General features: G+C 39.5%; 1 protein-coding gene across 3 annotated transcripts in view; it reads right to left on the bottom strand.

Moving 5' to 3' along the window:
• LOC117282008 (mitochondrial amidoxime-reducing component 1-like) overlaps window positions 1-15850 on the bottom strand; it is a 19644-nt gene extending 3794 nt beyond the window's left edge. The window contains exons 1-6 of one of the 3 annotated variants that reach the window (XM_023848366.2): window positions 15557-15850; window positions 5442-5716; window positions 4981-5163; window positions 3088-3289; window positions 1874-2088; window positions 559-633 (exon numbers count right to left, since the gene is read on the bottom strand). In XM_023848366.2, the coding sequence (XP_023704134.1) occupies window positions 559-633; window positions 1874-2088; window positions 3088-3289; window positions 4981-5163; window positions 5442-5710 (944 nt within the window). In that variant the 5' untranslated portion in view covers window positions 5711-5716; window positions 15557-15850. Of the gene's footprint in view, window positions 1-558; window positions 634-1873; window positions 2089-3087; window positions 3290-4980; window positions 5164-5441; window positions 5717-8489; window positions 8601-11086; window positions 11321-15556 lie in introns of those variants that run through there. The other 2 variants (XM_023848365.2, XM_023848367.2) reach the window with 2 other exon arrangements.
• Window positions 15851-22990: the final 7140 nt, after the last annotated feature.

The raw sequence follows: 22990 nt of genomic DNA, 5'->3' as shown, positions 1-22990 counted from the left end.
GGTGGGTGAGTTAGTAAATAAATGAATGGTTTAATAATTGGTAATGAGCGACTGACTAAACGTGAATGTGTGTATGTAATTGCATGATTAAGGATTAACACATGGAACGTGCATATGTCACTACAAGATGTCATGTCACACTTGTTTGAATGGTTTTACATCTATATTGCATCATTACAGTATAAATATCACTAATTCATGGATTGGATTGGGTATGTGATATAGGCAGGATTCAAATTATCTTCTCCACCATTTCCCCTCCTACACTGTTACCAATTTAATACAGTTTTCTGTACCATATGATTGATTGACTGAAAATGATAATAACCCCCACAGTTGTGCATAATCAGTGTTCCAAAGCCCAATGGTCAGCGCTGATTGGGTATCACTTGTGTCACTGTGGAAGGCTCCCCACTGTGTTTTGTACCTTTTTCTTGACCACATGATTAAGTTATAAACAAAACGTACATTTCATATGCTACAGCTCTCATACTGTGACAAAACACATAAGAATATCAGTAAACAATGGGCTTCTAAAAAGTGACACACTTTACTTACGATCTCAGCGTGCGTAGTGGCTCAAACTCAGGGTCCCTCACTGCCATTTCAGGATCCACATTTATGATAATGCACCTAGAAACATAATTCTTTGGTATTGCTTCTTGAATATTATATACTTCGCCTGCAGATAATCTTATTGTTTTTAAACATGTTTAATGTAGGAAATTGCATGTACTTAACAGAAATTATTATTTCATATACATTTAATGATCATATCATAAAGAACTTATCAGATACCAGTGATTGATGTTAGCTCTTTCTAATAGACCCAACAGAGTAGGTGTCTCCCACATCCTCACCTGAGGGTAGGAACAGATTCAGTTTCTGAAATGCTGTGTTCTTTAGTGTTCTCATACATTCTAATAGTAGTTCACCTTCTTAATAAATATTTCTTATACATTTCCAACCTTTATTACTGGTGGTGCTGTCTCTCTTTGTCCAAGATTTCATACAACCTTCCTAATTCTGATATTTGTTCTCAGACTTTTTCCAGGTCAGCAATATCTTGAAATCTGAAATGTCTGTTTCCTCCTGAGTCATTCCAAATTCACAGTCGACAATCATTCCCATATCACATTTAATACTAAATAATCTGTTAGTTGTCACAGTAGCATAAAATAGCAAATCAGGTATTGCTTCAGTGGCTACCACATGTAATGTGGAAGGAACACTGACAGTTGCATAAAATAGCAAATCAGGTATTGCTTCAGTGGCTACCACATGTAATGTGGAAGGAACACTGACAGTTGCATAAAATAGCAAATCAGGTATTGCTTCAGTGGCTACCACATGTAATGTGGAAGGAACACTGACAGTTGCATAATGGCAGTATACTTATTATTATCATCCATTTTCTCAGTTTATTTTATATCCCTGAACTAGACAGATAATAGTGTATAGAGTGCAGGAATGACTGCGCGATTAATTGAATGAATAGGAGTTACCATGGTCTATTTTAAAAACTATTCCAGTATTGCCCTGCAGTACTGAACAGAATGACGAGAAACATCTGGTGTGGACGAAATGACACAAAATCCAGATTTATTTTGTTTAATTTTAAACTCTTATTTTTGGGCTGAGATAATCACTGTGCTGCATCATGAATAACTAGTGTGGTTGGATATTTAGTCATCAGTAAAATAATGGTAAAGCAATCAAACCATACATTCTACTCAGTCAATAAATAAATAAATAAATGATAATCAATGAATTGATAAATAAATCAATGTAATCTTTAGTCACAGGCTTCACTCCCTCTGCAGCTTTCTAAAATTCATATATATAAAGACATGGAAATAATAGTTGCAGTTACCTTGTACAGGGTTTGACAGTCCTGAAGATGGCTTGCTCGCCCACCTTGACCCAGTCCCACTTGTCCTCCTCATAAGGAATGGTGCCTCGGGCAATGAAATTGCCCCGGAAGCGCTTATGGCTTAGATCTCTCAACCGTTCAGGTAATCTTGACCTTAGATCATCCATGGTGGACTCACTCAAAAGCATGAAGCCTGACAAGTATGTATACGCTCCCTACAAACCATGAAACACTGCTGAAGTAAAGTAAAGTAAAGTTTATTGAGCTGAGTTTCATTATAAACATAAAACTGGATCTGCATAACAACTATTCCATTGCATATTTATGATTTAATTCTGAGAAATAAATTAATAAAGCCTACATACACATTGATTAAAAAATTAGTTGTACTGTTGCAGTGATTTTCCATATTTTTTTCAGAAACACGAGTCAAAAATTGTATTCTAAGGAGTTAATATACTTTGCAAATGTGATCCTTGTGATTTTATATATATAACTTGTTAGACATATATTACAGATACAAATCTACTGCTGCAAAGTGAACAGCAGAACAGAAATCACACTGCACACTGTTAAAAGTCTGCTGTTAACAAAACTAATGAACACTAAATATATTATACTTGAGACACATGAATTACTCATCCTCACATTTAATTAAATATTCATGAGCTCAAAAAATGTTTGGAATAAAATTTGTAAACCTTCATAATACCCATTGACATCTTATATATATATATCAGTCTTCAGTACAATGAGGGTTTTATAAAAATTTATGAAGTTTAATTGAATTTTGTGAAAAGCAGGGATCATATTGGACTGAGAATAAAACGAAAATTTTCTTTATTACTTGTAATATGACCCACATCTTCCCCATATTAAACTTTATCAAAATTCATTCAGCACTCTTTAGGAGAGAATTTGTGAAAATTTAAAACTCTTAAAATGTTAAGAGCCACATGTATTTTATGGTGCAAACATTGCACTCCTCTGCATTACACAGCTCAAAATGTGTTTTCATTAACTGCAATGAAGTAAGTAACAATGCCATGAATAAAAATACAGCAAGTAAAGAATTAATTTCACACTGTGTCAAGGTTAAGGTGTTCTGGTTTGTGACACCATGTAGTTTGGTACCAACATTTTGGAGAACTTCCTGCCTCCATCTTTATGGTATAACACAAAGTAGACTCAACACATCTCTGTGGACAACTCACCACATCGTGGTCACGCAACTTCTTATAGTGCTGCTGGAAAGCAGTCAATTTCACCTTCGAGATATCACGCCTAAAAGTAGGATTCTCTTGCGCATAGTAGCCAAGTCTTGCTCCTGTGTCTTTTCCTAGTATATACTTTGAGAACCAAGTTGCTGCCTCCTCTCCACAATCCAGCGTTTGCACCTCCTCACTCCACCAAACTCTTCAAGTACCCAGCAAGACAAAATGCATTTTCAAAAGGCTGGATAGATAGACATGTATTAGAGCTTGCAAATAATGAGGAGCTTTGTGAAAATATGGAAGAATTTGGAATAAACTTGTGCTCCAGAAATCAAGTATATATCATCTAAAATTTACTGCCAGAATCTAGAATGCACTGAGCTTTACATCGAAGCCACACCTTCATATTATGATGCTTAGATACAAGGATTCCTTGTTGTCATTTTTTCTTTGTTTATCTTATCATATATACCATCAGTATTAAAACTATACTGAGTAGTTACCACTCTCACTTCATATGATAAGTAATCTTGAGTATGTTATTTTTAATGATTAGAACACAAGACATAGAGGGAATCTACATGTATTGCAGTCATATTTAGCAGTAAGGCAAAAAGGAGTTCATTATATGGGTGTTAAAACTTTCAACAGTTTGCCTCTGTATGTAAGAGATTTGGAACAAGACAGGAAACCTTTCCTAGGAAAACTAAAAAAATATTAATCCATAATTCGTTTTATTCAGTTGATGAATTTTTGCTTTGTTGTAAGGATTTATAGTCAGAAATTTGTTTATTTAGGTATATTTCATTATATTACTGTGCAATTTATATCTAAATGTGTGACAACCATAGTTCTTCATTGCATGCATATGTATATTGGAGTAGGTAGGAGAATTATTATGTATTGCTAATTATCTTGGTGTAATTGTATGTGTAACATTGTATCTATTTAATTGAGGTATTCAGTGTAGATTTTAACTATGTTCGAATTGATGTCTCTGAGATTTTATCTGTGAGTGTCTTGTGACTGTTGTTTGACAAGTTTTATATTCAGTGCCAGCTGCACACTTATGAATACTCTGAAACGCTGATGTATGTATATATGTATGTATTCAGAAGGCCTTGATTATGACTCTCAACACACAGGCTACTTATCTTCAGATGGGAAGATAACAGTTAAATGCATTGTCACGTGTATCGTGACTAAAGACAGAGTTCAGATTGGTAATTGCATTTATTGACCGCTTACAGGCTGTAACTACAAATAATTACAACACTGTTATTGATTTTCACACTACAAAGCATTCCACACTAATCTGTTCAGTCTATCTACACTAGTCTTCATGGATTTACGCGTACTTACTCACTCACTTACTGCCCACTTTAGACTCTGCTCACTTATGAAGAGGAAGCATGGACACGCCTCACAGAAAACACATGTCAAATGACAATCTACAATGTTGCGTGACATTACAACGCATGCGCCAGTTGCGCAGACAAAAGAAAACACGTCATGTGAACGCTACCTACTATTGTGTGACATCACCTTGAACTTAAAGAAAACATATCTTCGCCAATTGCATACACATATTTCAGGTGTCGCCTAGAAATGATGACCTTCTATTGTAGCTTGTTGGGACACATTCACATTACAGTATCTTAAAAGTATTGCATGAAGTGGCTGATTGCATTCAAGTAGCTCAGAATTGGGCCTGATATCGGGTTTTTGCAAATGCAGTAATCAGTCTTTTGATTCCAAAAATCAGAAATTTTCTTAACAAACCAAATAAATGTAATTTTTTCAAGGAAGGACATGTTCTGTGATGGCAGTTAATTTAGGTACATTAGTCGGGTTTAATTTAGCTAGAACAATGTCATTACAGTTTGTACTCACATGCAAGTGGATGTTGTCAAGTCCTCATTGCTGTCTGGAATCCTATATGGCAGTGGTGGCATATCCGGGGCCCGGAATGTGACAATTCCGTCAGATCCAGCGGTAATTGTGATGAGCAACATCTTGGGGAATCTTGCTGCAGTCATATATGTCCGGTCATCAGAACCAAACACCAGAAATGTTCTGTTGATCAAAAATATAACGTCTGTTACTAAACCTGTAACTTACGTATGCAATAGCTAATGTGCAGTAAAGACTTGGCCTGCCTGCTCCATTTATCAACCGCTGCCTTGATGCCAGTCATTGTTCTACTGTACTCTATTGAACTTAAACTGTCTTGCTAAAATTTAATTAATATCTACTAATAGAGAACATGAATAAGGAATGCCCTTTTTTTACAGAGATGTAAATAAGACTTGGCATTTCACCTCGATAAGCTCATGTAAATATATATAAAATACCTGTCCAGGAGCTGCGTGGTCTCATCCCCAATTGTTCGCAATCCAAGGTCAGTGCAGAACGCCTCTTTCAAATCAACTCCCCTACCAGATTTCAGCGGGTAGATGGTCATCTCACTGACCTCACCAACTTGCCGCCATTTGGTAGGGATTTTTTTCCTTCCTTGTATCCTCTGGTGCCACCAAGCGACAGCAACAGTCAGCAGTACCGCAGCCATTCCAATTACCAATGTTGTGTTCTGTGAGGTGATGACAGCAACTGGCTCTGACATGGTGACCTGAATAAGAAGTATGATTTATCAACATTAATGCCCTTGCTGATGTCCATCACTCAGGTCTTTGGGGAGTGGCAACTGTGATGACAATTGTTCTTACTCAGGGATCAGAGGGAATATTTCAAAGTGACCATGAGCAAAAGCCTTACAAGAAAAATAAGATCTTAGTTCATTCGTTTTGAAAAAGATGTCAACCATTTGCAATGATTCAATATGTATATCTAAATCTCATAAATACAACATTAATGACATCATAACCTAAATCCCTAATACTGCTTATAAGCATAATTTTGAGCTGATTATCTCCATGAAGTAGAGGCTAATGGTGACTGTGCTGATCAACACATTCTCTGCCTTTCATGTGACCCAAATTTTTATCAAGCCTATACAGTTTTCACATGATCCCACCACCAATGTCTGTCCTGAACTAGATGAGCCAAGTCCACATATTCAAATCACCATTTTTATAGATTCATTTTATTATTATCATCCCCCTTCTACAATTATGTCTTCTAAGCGGTATCTCCAGAGGATTTCTCCAAACACAACCATATTTGCATTTCTAACTTTTTTTATGCACATTACATGCCCTCTCATTAAACCATTCATCTAATTGACACTACAAACACCAATTTCTCTAACATTCATGCTAGTACAATATTATCCTTAACAATTTCTCTTTCAAGTGGTCTGGGGCCCCTGCACCCACACTTCTAGAGGCCCTCTTCTAATTATTGCTATACACAGAGCAAACGGAGTGTCTGAATATGAACAGAATGAGAAATAACTGCACCCCTGCACCTCCATAGTCTGGCCTTGGTCCTCACATTTTCCTTTCATATGTCAAAGTTTCCCTCTTATGGTCTCAACGAGTAATCTGTATTTGTTTCCTAAATTCAAGCTATATATCCGGCATAAGGTAAATTCGATTTTCTCTGAAAAAGGAGAATGACCGAAAGGAGGAAAGATTGAAAGGTAGAAAGAATGTCAAAAGCAGATAAGAAAAAAGAAATAACTCCACTAATGCCAATAGTACCAGAATAATATCCTCCGTTCCCAATTTCTCGTACATTTTAGTTCGTAATATCTTCCCAAGTTTAGTTATTTGTGGTTTATTTAATGACGCTATTAACAACTCAGTACATGCTGGGTCAAACGATTGGATGAGAGTAAATGAATTGGAAAGGATTAGAGAGGACGTGGCCGTGGCCTAGTCTTAAGGTACTATCTCACCATTTGTCTCGAGGGACTAAGGAAAAGCCTCACTCAGGAGATTCGGTGTTCTGGCCAAGATTCGAAGCCTGCATCTCCTGAATACAAGTGAGGAGATAGAGATATTGGGTTTTCGGACTTTATCCATCGTCCTGGTTTTAAGATAACTAAGAAAAACACGACGTTTCGGAAACTGGATCTGTTTCCGTCCTCAGGTGAGGGAAAACACCTATTCTGTTGGGTCCCTTAGAAAGAGCTAGCCTCAGTCACTGGACGATAAACTCCGAAAACCCAATATCTCTGTGTGTTATACACCATGGTCAGAATCCTATAGTAACTACAAGTGAGGAGCTTTACCACTTCAGCCAACGTGCACTGTAACGTCTTCCCCCCAACTGCACATACACACACGTATGTTCTATCAGAAGAATGGGGTGCATTTTATATGCGTACAAAAACATGCCTTAATTAATAATTGAAAACGAATCGTTAACAATTCCCTACAGAAATTCAACAGAAATTGGCGTAAGACAAGACACGGCTGAGGGATTATGAAAGAAGCCTTGGCCTATTTTAATGTGGTATGATTCTTCTGTCAACGTGTCTTTGGATCTGATCTGAAGTGAATGCATGGGACGGTGGGGTATTAAAGTGTTTAAAACCTGTAGAATTCACTAAAGGGTTCTGAATAGTTTTTGCTCTGGACAGATGCACCACTCGAGAAGCATATTCATGTACCATTACTTTGACAGGGGGCCAGGAAGGAAAAAGGTCACACAGTGAAGACTGATAAACGTATCTATATTGAGCTGTGCTTATAATTAATTAGTCGTTTTACATCATCTTCTCTTTTTTTCTGGTCAGATAAAGTATAAGATGTTCCAAAAGTGGATAACACGACTGCAAGGATCTTTCTAACTAATCGGCACTACTATACCGGTTGGCCCAAAAATTACTACCTTTAAAAATAATGGAAGTATACTGCTCTGTGGATACTTGAACGAAATTACTGCAGAACGCACCTAAGTAGGGGGTAAGCTGTAGCGTAGTTGGTTGAGGCACTATGCTACAAGCCGGAAGGTCGCAGAATCGAATCCCGATGAGGTGGATTTTTCAATTTACCTAATCCTTCCAGCCGCACTATGGCCCTGGGGCCGACTTAGCCTCTAACCGAAATGAGTACCAGGAATATTCCTGGGGGTAAAGGGCGGCCGGCGCGTAAGGCTGACATCCTCACCGCCATCTGTGAACGGATTGTCTAGAAATTGTGGGAACCTCAACATCTCACAACCCCATGGACCTCCACAGCCTGTTACAGGGAAACCTTTTCTTTACTTTTACTTTACGTACTTTAGTATGTGCATAAAGAGACTTATTCAGTTCACTCATAATTATTGTTGAGTTCAGTTTATTCATTGTACAGTAAACCTGTAAATATTTTAATGTTCGAAATACCCAGTTCAGTCTACTTTCCTTATATTCACAAAAATAAAAGGAGGCTTATGGAGAAATGAGGTTAGCTTTCTGAAGGACCCAAGAGAATAGGCGTCCCACTATCTCTCACCTGAGGATGGAAACAGGTGCAGTTTCCGAAACATTCTGTTATGTAGTGTCCTTTAGAACACAGGACGGTGAGCGAAGTCCAGAAACCCAGTAGCATCGAATACTGAAGAAATACATCACTTTTCTAGCAAATATGAAATCTCGTTGCGTAACAACTTGAGCTGACTGTTGACACTACTGACAGAAGTAATGTATATGGAGGGCCGCGCCATAGCTCAATCTGTTAGTCGCTGGCTTCCCACCGCGGCGGCCCGGGTTCGATCCCGGGTCTGGTATAGTGGGATCTGTGGTGGACAAAGTGGCGCTGGGGCAGGTTTCCTCCGAGTACTTCGGTTTCCCCTGCCAATCTCCATTCCACCAATGCTCCACAATCACCCTCACCTATCATCTGGGGCTGGTACAATAGGCCAGAAGTGGCCGCAGTACAAGGGACTAAGTCCCACCCACTAGCAATGAAAATAATGTATATGGAAACATGAAATGTCCAATACAGTGTTTCAGTGATATTACTACTCCCTTTTGAAAGGAGGTTACTTAATGCTGATGTATACACCTAGACGAAAAGTTATTTATTGTACGATGTGAAGGAATAATCATGTTTCGTGAAATTCGACCGGGAAAGAAACGGCCGTGGCCAATTTCGAGGTAATATCACGGCTATCACCTGGAGAGACACCTGAAAACCATGAAGACGTGATATGCTGTGTCGAGGATAAGATTCGAATCCGTCACCCTGATAAGACGTATCTACCGGTAACGCTCCAGGCTAATACTAGTCGGGAGGTGCTCGGTTCGAATGTCGGCAGGGACACCGGCTATCCTGGCTGAGGTACTTCGTGGTTTTCCTCAAGACAATTGTAGCGGTAGTGTCTGAATTAATTCATAACCGCATCTTCCAGATCCTTTCCAGTTCATCTGTTATCATACCATCCGACGCAACACAGCCTTGTTTAATAACTCCTCACCAAAAAAGAAGCCGGCACTTCCCGAATAAAGGCAGAAGTTTCAGCCAATTGAATCCGTATAAGTGGTCACTCTAGTGTGAAAAAGAGGTCGTACGGCAAAAAAAAAAATCGTACGACATTTTTCCATACGATCGATGTCGCTGTGTGTATTCCAACCAAATTTTAAGCTTGGTGCGGAGAAACCATTTAGGATTCCTGGAAGGGAAGGTAATGTGAAAACGATTATTATTGAAATAGAGGATTCACGTGTCGATTGGTCTCAACTGGATAAATAGAGAGCTTTTGTGAACACGGCTATGAAACTTTAAGTTACAGAAAGTTTGGAAATTTCTTGTCTGAGTGGAAGTCTACTTTTCAATGAAAAAACCTTAAGATGCAATTCAATAACAACAACAACAATAATATAAATCTTCACGCCGTGAATATCTGTTTCATAGAGGTTATTGCCATGCTTTACTCGGGCTACTACCTGGATCAGACAAGTTTTTTTATTGCTAGTGGGGTGGGACTAAGTCCCTTGTACTGCGGCCACTTCTGGCCTATTGTACCAGCCCCAGATGATAGGTGAGGGTGATTGTGGAGCAATTGGTGGAATGGAGATTAGCAGGGGAAACTGAAGTACTCGGAGAAAGCCTGCCCCAGCGCCACTTTGCCGGCCACAAATCCCACTTGACTAGACCCAGGATCGAGCCCGGGCCGCCGCCTTGGAAAACCAGCGACTAACCGCTTGAGCTATGGCACGGCCTTGGACAAGGTTAATATATTCCCATAGTACCAGTAATCTGATAATCAAGTGCAGAAACACTACTTTTGTGTTGATAATAAAATTCGTGATTTTGAGTTCGAAGGTTGGTACGTAAGTCCAGTAACAACATGGAGTACGCAAACGTGTCTTCCAAACATCTCTGCGACTTTGCATTTCTACATAAATGGCCTCGAAATTTCTTCACTGCAGTTCCAGGAGGATCTAATCATTTTCCTTCGCATTTCGCTGAAAATTTACCACAAATAAAAAAAGACTGTTGGCATTATGCTACGTACATTTCACACAATTTACTTATTTAATAACTTATATGATCGGTTTTCTCTTAGAGAGTCGATTTCCCTGCAAATTCTCATTCCATCGACTGCTCCATATTCATTAATCAACTCATCGTTGACGATATATAGTCTCGATACTGACAGCCTCGTTAAATAACTAACTCAAAACTAGAAAATCTAAACAGATTGCTATATTTCATGTAAATATAAAACTTATATTAGGCCTATGTAAACCAAGATGAAATGAACCCGACAAAGACAGCCCAAAGCAAATCCGCAGTACTTCCTGAAGATGAAACCTGTGGGGAAACGGACATGGTTTCCCGTTAATTTTACGTGATTTTCTTAAAGAACCTCTGATATACCCAATGAAAATCCTTTTGCGAAACGCAGGCTAGTACACATATACAGACGGAGAGACAATATCCCTTAGTGAATATGTCATGCTTAACCTATACTGTGCGAAGAATGTCAGGATCGTCAGGCTACTCAAAACGACTTAAAACACTGTATTGTATGCAACGTAACATTTTCATAAATTAATCGTAACTACTTCTATTTAGTAAACGGTAGCGAATATTCTCATACAAACCATATCTGTGGTGTTACTAGCAGTGGCTTCGTGCTCCATGGTGGTGCAGATACAACTAGACGCAGAAAGCGTATGTCCGAGAATCTATCGAAGTTTTCACTGTGCTATGATCTAAATGTATCGATCGTTGAATGAAAATTTTTTAGGAAAAACATCCATATGTAGTACACTTTTGTTTCATATATGAGAGTGGGTGCTTAAACGGTACAAACCAGTTGTTAGAAATAAATAAATTATATTGAAAAAACGTGCTGATACTAATGCAAAAGAAGGTAAGAAAAAGTTGCTTTTATACCATCAAAATAAAATATATTTCGGCCAGTTGCTCTCAAAATGCCTATAATGCGGAAACCGTGAACAAGAATAACTATTTCTTGTAGAAAACTGATATTACAATTTCGCGATTGACAAGGACAATTCTATGGCCCCGAGTTTGGTAATAGAATTGAATGAAACTTTACTTTGCATAACGAAACTTTACGCAGCTAATTGTATATGAGACAAAAATCAGAACCTTTATTACGGAGATAGCTTATCAGTATGCTTATACCGTGCCAAAGACGAAAAATTTCCTCGTCGTGTTACAGCTACAGTACTTCTGTTTTACGAAATACAAGGGGGCAATTCCGCAAACTGTCTGCCCTGACCGCCGCTCCTAACAGCTTGGTGTACCAGATACACTCGAGAATTTTATTCGGGTATCACTCTGTTCTGACCTCAGCCGGGACACCAGATATCCTGAATGAGGCTTTTCGTGGTTCCCCTCAGACCCTCCGTCAAAATGCCTCGGTACTACCAAGTTTAAGTCACCACCATTTCCTACCAAATCCCTTCCAATTCATCAGTTAACGTACTATTACATGCGAGATACTGGCAACGACATAAAGTAACCCACAACTCGATAGCAGTGAGCACGAGTTGTTAGGTTCCTACTTCGTACTGACGTGGTTTCGGGTCTGAATCACGACACGGGAGCGAAGTAGGCAACACTGTGGTTTTCCCCAGTCACAACCATTTCATTCCAAAGTTTTCCAAATTAATCATTCACGTTTACTTATTGCCCCATTTGATTTTAATACAAGCTGTCAAATTGAGAAGGGGCCACGCGGTAGCGTAGTTGGTTGAGGCACTATGCTACAAACCGGAGGCCGCAGGATCGAATCCTGATGAGGTCATTGGATTTTTTTCAATTACCTAATCCTTCCAGCCGCACTATGGTCCTGGGGTCGACTCAACCTCTAACAGAAATGAGTACCAGGAATATTCCTGGGGGTAAAGGGCGGCCGGCGCGTAAGGCTGACAACCTTACCGCCTTCTGTGAGCCGATTGTCTAGAAAATGTGGGAACCTCAACATCTCACAACCCTATTGGCCTTCACGACCAGTTATAGGGATACCTTTACTTCTTTTTACGTTTTTGTCCGACTGAGGAAGCCTCTAAATAAGTCCAGTACGAAATAAACACATTTTCTTTGGCGTTTATCGCTACGTGCCATAACCTACATAATTCTTCCGGTTTCCCGCATGTTCCTCGAAGTGGCAGCTACGATATATCAGAACTGCTTCTTTCAGTATTCTCATTAGTGAGCAAGAGTTCGTTAATACAGCCCACAGTGATTCTTGAAAGAGAGTCATTGAACTAGTTAAGCGCGTTTCAGTCAGGTGCTTACACCTTCTCTTCAGTTAGTCTTTGCCCCATTGTTAAGTGAAGGAAGCCGAATATTTCAATTCTCATTAATAAATGCTCTATTTTATTTACGCAGCTTAAGCACGGAAAATCGTTTCAGGACCATTCACGTAATGAATTCTCACAACAACAAACGTACGACAAGTCGTACATGTTACCAGATCTGTCCGCGATCCCTCTCTCTCTCGCTCGCAGCCCGTCGCTCCTTTGCATGTCATCATGTCCTCTGTGCTCAGAATCATAAATTGTTGCTTATTTCTGCATTGACTTTTCGGCCTACCGCCCCGAAACCTCAAGCGAAAGCTTCTACCAGCGAACAAATCACCTTTCGACTTTTCTTTTATTGCTAGTGGGGTCGGACTAAGTCCCTTGTACTGCGGCCACTTCTGGCCTATTGCACCAGCCCCAGTTGATAAGTGAGGGTGATTGTGGAGCAATTGATGGAATGGAAGATTGTCAGGGGAAACCGAAGTACTCTGAGAAAACCTGCCCCAGCGCCACTTTGTCCACCACAAATCCCACTTGACCAGACCCGGGATCGAACTCGGACCACCGCGGTGGGAACCCAACTACTAACCGCTTGAGCAGTGGCGCGGCCTTTATTTTATTTACGAAATGTTCAGCTGGAAAAGCTTGTTAAGTGCACACTGTGTCCTCTTCTGTGTTTTCTTATCCCGTTTAATTGGAGATTTTGCATTGGACCCGTCCTCCGCCATAGGAGCCGTAACAATTTGTTGCATGTTTCATGGTTTCAAAAGTAACAGGACACAGGGTCTGCTGCGCAACGGCTACAGTGGAAGAATGATATGTAGTAAGAATTTATGTACAGAATTATTCGACTGATTTAGTGCATTTATACGAAGACCTATAAAAATACTGAACCATTACGAATGATGAAGTTGCCAGAATGTGGCAAAAATTGTTGTGGCCTATTTTAAATTAATATCCAACCATTTACGTGGAATGGTTGAGCAGATCTTCATAACAAACAATGAACTGGAAAGACTATGGAATGCAGCAGTCAGGGCCTGATTTGAGATTGCCCCGGAACTTAACTCAGAGTGAATGTGGAATATCACGCAATGCTCAAGCATAGAATGCGGTCTCAAAATCGCGATTTGAACTCGGAACCTTCAGAGAACGAAGCAGCAGTACTGACCATTTGACTACGACTTTTGTTACAGGCACATGTAAAATAAATTATTGGGAGGAACTAAATTAATTAATATTATTAAAGTGAATCTTATTGTGTGGATGTTGTGTGAAGCTTGTTACATGGCTGAGGTTAGCGGGTTCCGTAAGAGATTCGGAAAATCCGATCCAGCTGAGCGACTAATAGCTTCTCAAGAAATACTTAACTGAATGTCGCAGTGGAGTGGTAGCACTCCTGCCTCGTACTGAGGAGGTCCCGTGTTTAGTTCTAAGCCGGGAGTCAAACACGACGTTCCGTTTCACAGTCGCGGATCTGAACCAGACGCATGCCCATGCAGGCCTACATACACGCAGTAACCATAGCTGTCGTTCCTCCCCGTGATCTTTCTAACACTTTAAAAGTGAGTCAGAGTCAGAGCCACTTTACGACTACCGGTTTACCGCCAATCAGTTCGTCTTGGTGCCAAGCCGCTTGAGTATCACGACCCGATAATTCTTTCAACTTATCCCTTGCGGTCACAGTCCTCATATAACTTCTTCTCTGACTATAAGAAAGGGGTTTTCTCTTGTGAATAGGCTTCACTTTTGTCACGTGTACGTATCGCCCACATAGCATGTTACTGAAAATTCTTCCTTGCGCACTGTGTACAAGTCCTCTGTCAGTCCAGGCTTTACAGAGCAGATCACGCCTGTCTTACTTACCTTATGCTGTAACGGCAGCTTAGTCACTTGAACGGTCGTAAGCTTGACCGCCACCGAATTTAAGCCTCTTATATTTTCTGTGTCTGGCTTCGTCTTGTCCTGCGGTCCTAACATGTTCATTCTTATGATTTTGTGTGACTTCTGCTTGTTGCCTGCACAATTTGGTTATATAATCGTGTAGATACGGAAGGCTGGAAGCTGTGTGCAAAACGCGGACCGATGTGCAGTTTGGAAAGCTTTCGGTGGTGCGCAGAACCTTGTTTTGCATGCGCTGCAATTTTAAGAGGTAGTTGTCCGACGCTAATTCCCAGGCGGGGCAAGCAAGTCTTTACTGATCGAATAAATTCTAAATAATACATGAATATTCAGTTCATACCTCACAGGAAACACGTTATGTCTCCACTTCGAAGACCAAACGGATATGCTATTCAGGAAAATAATTTATGTTTATTGTGAGAACCATACAAAACACACAAATATATTCTGGAAGGCAGGATGCAGAAATATAGTAAGTTGAAGCATATGTTACATAAAGAACCATATGAATTTAAAGTGTTAAAGTAAATTGTAAACAAATATAACACGCCTTCTCTTACGTTCTTCTAAAAATAAACTGTATTTACATACTGAAATTACTCATTTATATAGGTTTTATAAATATACATATTCTCTTATTTACAGCTGTGACAACATATACTGATCGTTTTGTGCATTAAACTTCTCACAAGGCAGCGAAACAGCTGTGGTCATATTACACTATAAAGGCAACCATCTGCCTAGCAACCAGACCAGAGTCGGAGAACACGAGGTGAGTAAGTGATCAGCGCTTCCAATTGATTTAGTACCATGAGGTTTGGGTTTTCCTGTATCTGCCAGAATTACACCAAACTGAGGCCCAAATTAATTTAAATTTGTAAACATATTGCTTACCTGTGTTATACAGCGTCTTGCTTCGTGAGGCTGGGCTGGATAGAAATAAAGACGTGTCCCTGTGCTACTTGCTCGTGACACTTGCCGGCTACTGGGGCGCCTCCATTCACAAGTTGGCCTTATATTGCGGTCGTGAATCACAGGATGGTTCACAAACACGTTCCCACCCTCAAAAACGTTAGTTCAGTATGATTGAGCTCATTTGGAATTCTGTTGTGTACTATTAAGACAATATATTTCTGTTAGATATGAAATAAACTATTGTCATCCTGTAAGATTTGAGACTTTCACGGCGGTGACTATGAAGAAATCAGTCTGGCCAGTCTGCTTTTACCGGTTCTCACGGTCTCTTCGCTTGCGCATTTCTTATATTTTTCCTTCTACCCTGAAGATGGAGGTGATACGTTCCTCCGAAACGTCGGTTAACACCACATATACACAGTGCCAAATCCCAGAAGACTGCTTTCTTCTTTTTGTAATCCTATAGACATATATGAAGGAAGAGAAAAAAACATTGCGGCCCGGAGTCGTGGTTTAGCGATTAGAGTGTTAAAGAATACGTTCTGGGTTATCGGTACCCTGCTGGGATATGTGTCCGGCCTCTCTTCACTACACTCCAGAATTGCCGTGACAGAAAACAGTAATTTGAAACTTGTTTGTCTGCTTCCTGTTCGCAATATATTTGGGTCCTTTGTCGATCTTAATCATCTAAACCAAGTTTTTACGTGCTCTTGGCAAAAATGAACGCATCAAGGTCGCGTTTAAGCTCATCCGCGTGTTTTTCCTCCTGCAGTGTTTGGCGGATTTAGAATAAATTTGTAGCTAATAGTCAGAAATAGAATTTGGCAGACGAATTAACGTCTTCTCATATCAATAAAACATGATGCCATTTTACATGATCAAATAGAATTTTAGCGTCTTTCTTAAAAATTAGTCGTGGTTATATAATGTCATGAACTACAAAAAAAAAACTCCGTGGCTTTAGTCCGAAAGCGAACTATACCGACTTGAGAGACCGCCACTTGTCGGTGAAGTTAGTGCCAACATCAGCGGATAGAGGGTGTCTCGTGGTCAGCGCAACGAATCTTCATGACCGTTAATTTCGGTTTTCTGGACCGGAGTCGCTACTTTTCCATTCAAGTAGCTCCTCGGTTATCCTAACGAGGCTGAGTGAACCCCGTTCCAGACCCACTACTTCTCAGAAAATCAGGTAGTGCCCTCTAAATATTCTTAAGGAATGTATCCTGTCGTGTGTGTTTTATATATACTCGTATACATGTTTTCGTTTTTCCTGTCAAACACAACAACCCCCAAACAACTCACTCACATTCCGCTGTGCATAGGTGCAAACTGAGTGTATTTGGTTGTAATCATCAGGCGATACATAAACAGGCTTGCACTGCTTAATTGTACCTCCTATATGGATCCATATATTGCATATATTGTGTTTATCGTCGTGTGTTACGAATAAAATAAAAAATACAGCGTGCTTCTCTCACTTTCAATAATCTCCTTTATATGCACAGATTAAGTGTTTTTTTAAAATGTATTGAACAATAATTTAAAATTTATTAAAAATCTTAAAATATTAAATGATATATCGAAAAGTTAAAATATTAAACATATGGAAATACCATGCTCTAGATATATTCAGTGGTTAATTCTTATCCTTAGCTTAAATAAGGTATAGATTTTCTCAGTTGATCCTGTTAGGCTTATTATTGTCTGTGGCTATACATCGGCTTATGGCTGTTATCTTCATTCAAAACGTTGTGTGTGCGACGGAATTATCTGCCTTAAGTTTGCCTATAATACGTTCATATTTGGTGTTTGGTCGTGGCTGGGTATGTTGAGTGTGTTGGTGAATTTGTAGTCTTTATTCGATCCTACACTATTACGTCTGCTTTTGTCCCTGATCGAGTCCCGACTCGAGCAACTGATGCAGTGTTTTGCCTATAGTGTGACAGATACAGCGCAATATCTCTGGTTTGATAGAGGAACTGTACTGTGTTGGGCGCGTCGTGTGATAGGCCCATGTTCGAACGTCGAGGGAGAATAGAAGGAACTCCTTGTAGTATTTGGGGAGCCTCGGGTTAAGATCTCGGTCCAAAGATCGACTGTCCTCGCTGATTTTCTAGAAAATGTGGGAACCTCAACATCTCACAACTCTCTGGGCCTCCACGGCCTGTTACAGGGATGCACATACTTTTTTACTTTATATATATATATATACTTAGCCGGTCACAGTTGCCGAGCAGTCTAAGGCATGAACTGTCTTCGCTCGCTCGGACGCTGGGATCGTGAGTTCGAATCGCACTTAAGGCATGGATGTTTGGTGTGTGTATGCGTTTATTCAGTGTTTGTGTTGTCCTGTTTTTAGGTAGCGGCCTTGTGACGGGCTGAACACTTGTCCAAGGAGTCCTACCGTCTGTGAAAACGATTACGGAGCTGAATAAGAGACCGGGCCCTGAATGGGCTGGAAGAGCCATTAGAAGAAATACATACTCGTACTTAGGTGTGGCCAACACAAGCTACGTATATGCTTTGCATTCAAACGCATAAATGCTTTCGTTTTTATCGTGTTTTAAACAATGTATTTTCATATATAGGATATAAATATAGCGTTGATTGCATAGATAGGCTACTGCATACGATAGCGTAAATACACACCTGAATGCAAAGAAGCCGGAATAGCTCAGTCTGCGGACTCCGAGCTGGAAGGCCGGAGTTCAAATCTCGGCGGAATCAAGAGATTTTTCTTTACTCCATAGAGTCCAGACCGCTCTGGGGCTCGCTCATTCTGGTATCCAATGGGAACCGGAAGTTAAGCAGTGTGGGCGTGAAGCTGACCACTACTTCACATCTATTACCGAGATCAAGAATGGTAGAGCTATTCCTCCACTCTCCCATACGATTTCATGGCGTGGTGCTTAATTATTTAAGCACACGGACAACTGTAGATTTGCCTTCACACACCAGGATGCAATAATTTCAGATTTATATGTTGTATTTACGATAAAAATATTAGCTTAGAGTATATAATGTTTATGTAGAAGTGTGGTAGTCTACACAACAATATTCTGTATTTAAAAACAAAGTAAACACCATCGTACCAACATTTGTCTTTATTGAAGCTACATGTTTCGACCTTTATACTGGGTCATCATCAGGTGTACAATGATAACAGCCTAAATTTTTTGAATTGCATCTAATTCTTCAAAAAGGATTCTTATTGTGATCTTGAGAGTTTTTAAACCCATAAATTGAACCTTTCAGTTTGTTTGCTTCACGCTGTGGAGCTGTAGAAGTTACAGAGTGTCGAATGAAGTAGAAATAAAGTTGCTGTGTCGCTTTCTGATGCTTCCCTGGCGTACTTGCACATTGGAGGTACTGAAGCATGGCAGACAGCAGCCCAGTTGGTGTTCGAAACGGGTAACCCTCTAAATCAATTCTTGAACATTATCTACAACACCTGCTTGCTCTACAATTTCTAATTTTAAATAATTTAAAAGGAAATGTTGAGTCATAGCAATTGTTTTTGTTTCGCTTTAGAATAACAGACTTACAAACACGATATCCGAGAGTAGTAAATGTCACTTATTCGTGTGAGATATGATTAACTGGTGACGCAAAGCGATAAAAAAATTCGAACATTCTCTTAAGAGACAGCGAGGTCATTAGTCCAAATATTGCCTTAAAATAAGTATATATTACTGCGTCAAAACCAGAAGAGGGGAAAATAGTCAAAACATTTTCTAATAAATCATCTGAGAATGGGCCAAAGTTCAATCATTTGTAAACGATAATAAAGAACAAAATAATATTTATGAATGAAGCACAAGCAGAATTAAGTGCCGAGATAGCTCAGTCGGTATAGCGACTAGCTACGGGCTGGACGACTGTGCAGGAGCGTGAAGCTGACCACTCACCTCCTACTAGGACCGAAGTAAAAAATATAGATCTATACATCCACTTCCTCATACGCCTTCATGGTATAGTACTTAATTAGTTAAGCACAGGGACAACTTTAGTACAAGCAGAAGTAATTGCTTGCATCAGAATCAGTACCTGTTCTTATTTACAACAAGAAAGAAATTATACTGCAATTGATGTTTTGTCTACGTAAGTTGAAGACGTGAATGGAAGTGGACATGGCTTATTTGAAGGCATTATGGCGTCAATTGCTTGGAGAGCCTGAGGAATGCTACGTAAACTTCAATGGTGAGGGCGGAGTAAATAAACATCTCTTAAGAACACTTATCACATTTAGCTGGGTAATGTTAGCAACTCCTCATTCACACTGATACAGCCATATTTCTGACGTGGCATAGCCCTGAACGAATCAGGACAGATACTCGAAGTAGCTTGTGCTCAAGATCCAAAAGCCGCACGGATAAGTAAGTCTGACGTTTCATGCCGTTACTTATCGCAAAACTGTCTCTAGTAATTAATGAATATATTTTTAAACTTACCAGTGCCAAATGTCGAAATGTTCCACATTAATCAAAATTTATATATTTTATGCTTTATTTGATGGAATTTTATCCAGTTACAAGGTAGAGAAACGTGCCAAGAGATGCTTCCCTACATTTACAAGTGCCTAGGGATTTTAATACATAAATTAATTAGTTACCCATGAGGGAAGAACAGCGATCATGATTCAAAATGGCTGCTTCGCAGTGTAGGAATTAAAGTCGCAATTCTAGGGTTAACCCGTACATGGTTGAGACACTATGCTACAAACCGGAAGGTCGCGGGTTCAAGTCCCGATGAGGTCATTGGATTTTTTTCAGTTGACCTAATCCTTCCAGTCGCACTATGGCCCTGGGATAGACTCAGCCTCTAACAGAAATGAGTTCCAGGAATATTCTTGGGGGTAAAGGGCAGAATGCGCGTAGGGTTGACAACCTTGCCGCCATCTATGAGCCGATTGTCTAGAAAATGTGGGAACCTCAACGTCTCATAACCCTATGGGCCTCCATGGCCTGTTACAGGGATACCTTTACTTACTTTAATTCTAGGGTTAACCACGCTTCCAAGAAACTGCTCTCAAGAGATGTGATACTTTATGGACAGTGGCTTTTAGTTGCAGTGACGTCTACAGGGAAATCTTCTCCGTCAGCTCTGGCGATTCGTACTTATACCAGGCACAAAGAATAAGTTCCTGCTTCTCAACATAATACTTCATATGCTTCGATAAATTCTGATGGGATTTGATCAGTACCTAAGATTCCTTATTCAGTTCTTCAATTTTCCAGTAGTACTATCACCTTCAAAAAAATAAAAAGGGTTGAGCTGCATACATTTCGGTCTGACATCAGCAATCTTAAATATAATTAATATTTACTGAAGATTTGTTTTCACGTATTTAAAATATTGTGAAAATGTTAATATTTATCACCAGGGTCCGGATTTTGATGACCTGAAAATATGTAAAAAATGACCTATAAAATGACAGAAAAAATCCAGAGAAATGACCTAAAGGAGAAAAGAAAGAACACTCCGCTTCCATATTATTCACATTTCAGAAAACATATGAAGAAAATTCCCTAAAATGGCCAAAATGGCAAGAAACACTCTTAAAAGTCCAAAAAATTACCCCAAAAATGAAAAAAATAACCTTAAACAAAAAAAGTCAAAGAATGACAAAATTACCTATAAAATTTACATTTCTGTAACCAGCAGCTCATATCCGAGATTTATATATTTAGGAGTATCGCATAGGATACAAGGAAAAAAAGATGACATGTGATCAAAATCCGGGCCCTGTTATCACAATTAAAAGAAAGATATGTGAGATTTGGTATATGGAATGCAAGAAGCCTGTATGGGGCAGGTTCCCTCACGACAGTTGCGAAAGAAATATCAAAATATAAGTTAGACTGAGTGAGAGCACAGGAGTTCAGATGGGACAGAGGTGATACAGAAACAGCAGGCGAATATGCAAGTTTCTATGGAAAGGGAACGAGAGTCATGAATTAGGTACGAGTTTCTTCATACAAAAGATAATCATGCAGTTAATCATGCATCAGTTAACAGGTTAGTGTTTGTTAGTCGCAAGTAATACTAAGAGGTCGCCGGTGTGACATCATCGTTCTAAATGTTCATGCCCCAACAGAGGATAAAATTGATGAGGTGAAGAGCAAGTTCTACGAAGAACTAGAACATGTATTGGGTAAAATCACTAAATATCATAAGAAAATTTTGTTAGGAAACTTTAATGCCAACGTAGGGACGGAAGACATTTCCAAACAACAATTGTGAACGATAATTTGCACGAAATTAGTAATGATAATGAAGTTATAGCAGCAAACTTTGCCACATCCAAAAATATTATTGTCAAAAGTACGATGTTCGCACACCATAAAAGTCATAAATTTACGTTGACATCTCCTGATGGAAAGATAGACAATCAGATAGACCACATTTTATAGACAGGAGACGGTATTCAAGTATACTTGATGTCCGATCATTCAGGGCAGCAGATTGTGATACTGACCACTACCTGGTGGAGGCAAAGGTTAGGGAGAGACTGGCAGTAAGTAAACAAGCAATGCACAGGGCTCATAAGGCGAGGTTCAGTCTCCAAAAAGTAAACCAGTTAGAGGGTAAGGAGCAGTATTGTGTTGAAATCTCAAATAGGTTCGCGGCTTTGGAAAACTTAGAAGCTAAGGTGGATATTAATAAGCGTGGGAAACTACTAGAGAGAATATCAGAATTTCATCCAGAGTCTAGATGATTATGAATTGAAGGAGCATAAGCCATGGTTCGATGTAGGATGCTCAAAATTATTAGATCAAATGAAACAAGCCAAATTGCAGTGGTTACAGGATCCAAGCGAAATAAGAGGGGATAAGCTGAACAATATAAGACGTGAAACCAGCAGGCATTTCAGGAACAAAAAGAGGGAATATCTGAAAGACAAAATTGATGAGCTTGCAACGGAAAGTAAATTCAGGAACATTAGAGACCTTTACAGAGGAATGAATGAATTTAAGAAGGAAGGAATATCTGGAAGTCCTTGAGTAGCTGCACAATTGGCTGCTTCTCAAGAAGGGCTCAGCTCCATGAAGTTAGTTAGTTAGTTACCTATAGTTTTGAAACCATTATCAAATTAATGTACTAATGATACAAAAGTTTGACAAACTGACGTCATCAGCATAGATCAGAAGTTGATGTGTCCTGTCTGGCGCCACTCCCTCACGATGTTTTTGAACACTTCTAATGGTGCATTAAATATCAACAAGGCAGAAGAATATAAATTGGCAAAGAGCGTCTTCCAAAGAAAACATGCGCCTACTCCAGTGTAGTCTATCCAGTCTATTGTAATCTTTCGTTTCTGAGTATCAACTTCAATTGTTTGATAAGAAAATTAACAAGATATATGTGAATCTGGCCGGTCACGGTAGCCGAGAGGTCTATAACATGTACTGT

The sequence above is a fragment of the Cryptotermes secundus genome, unplaced genomic scaffold (genome assembly GCF_002891405.2).
Source record: "Cryptotermes secundus unplaced genomic scaffold, Csec_1.0 scaffold5, whole genome shotgun sequence".
In the NCBI taxonomy this organism is placed as follows: Eukaryota; Metazoa; Arthropoda; class Insecta; order Blattodea; family Kalotermitidae; genus Cryptotermes; species Cryptotermes secundus.
This window is presented reverse-complemented; position numbering and strand designations above follow the sequence as displayed.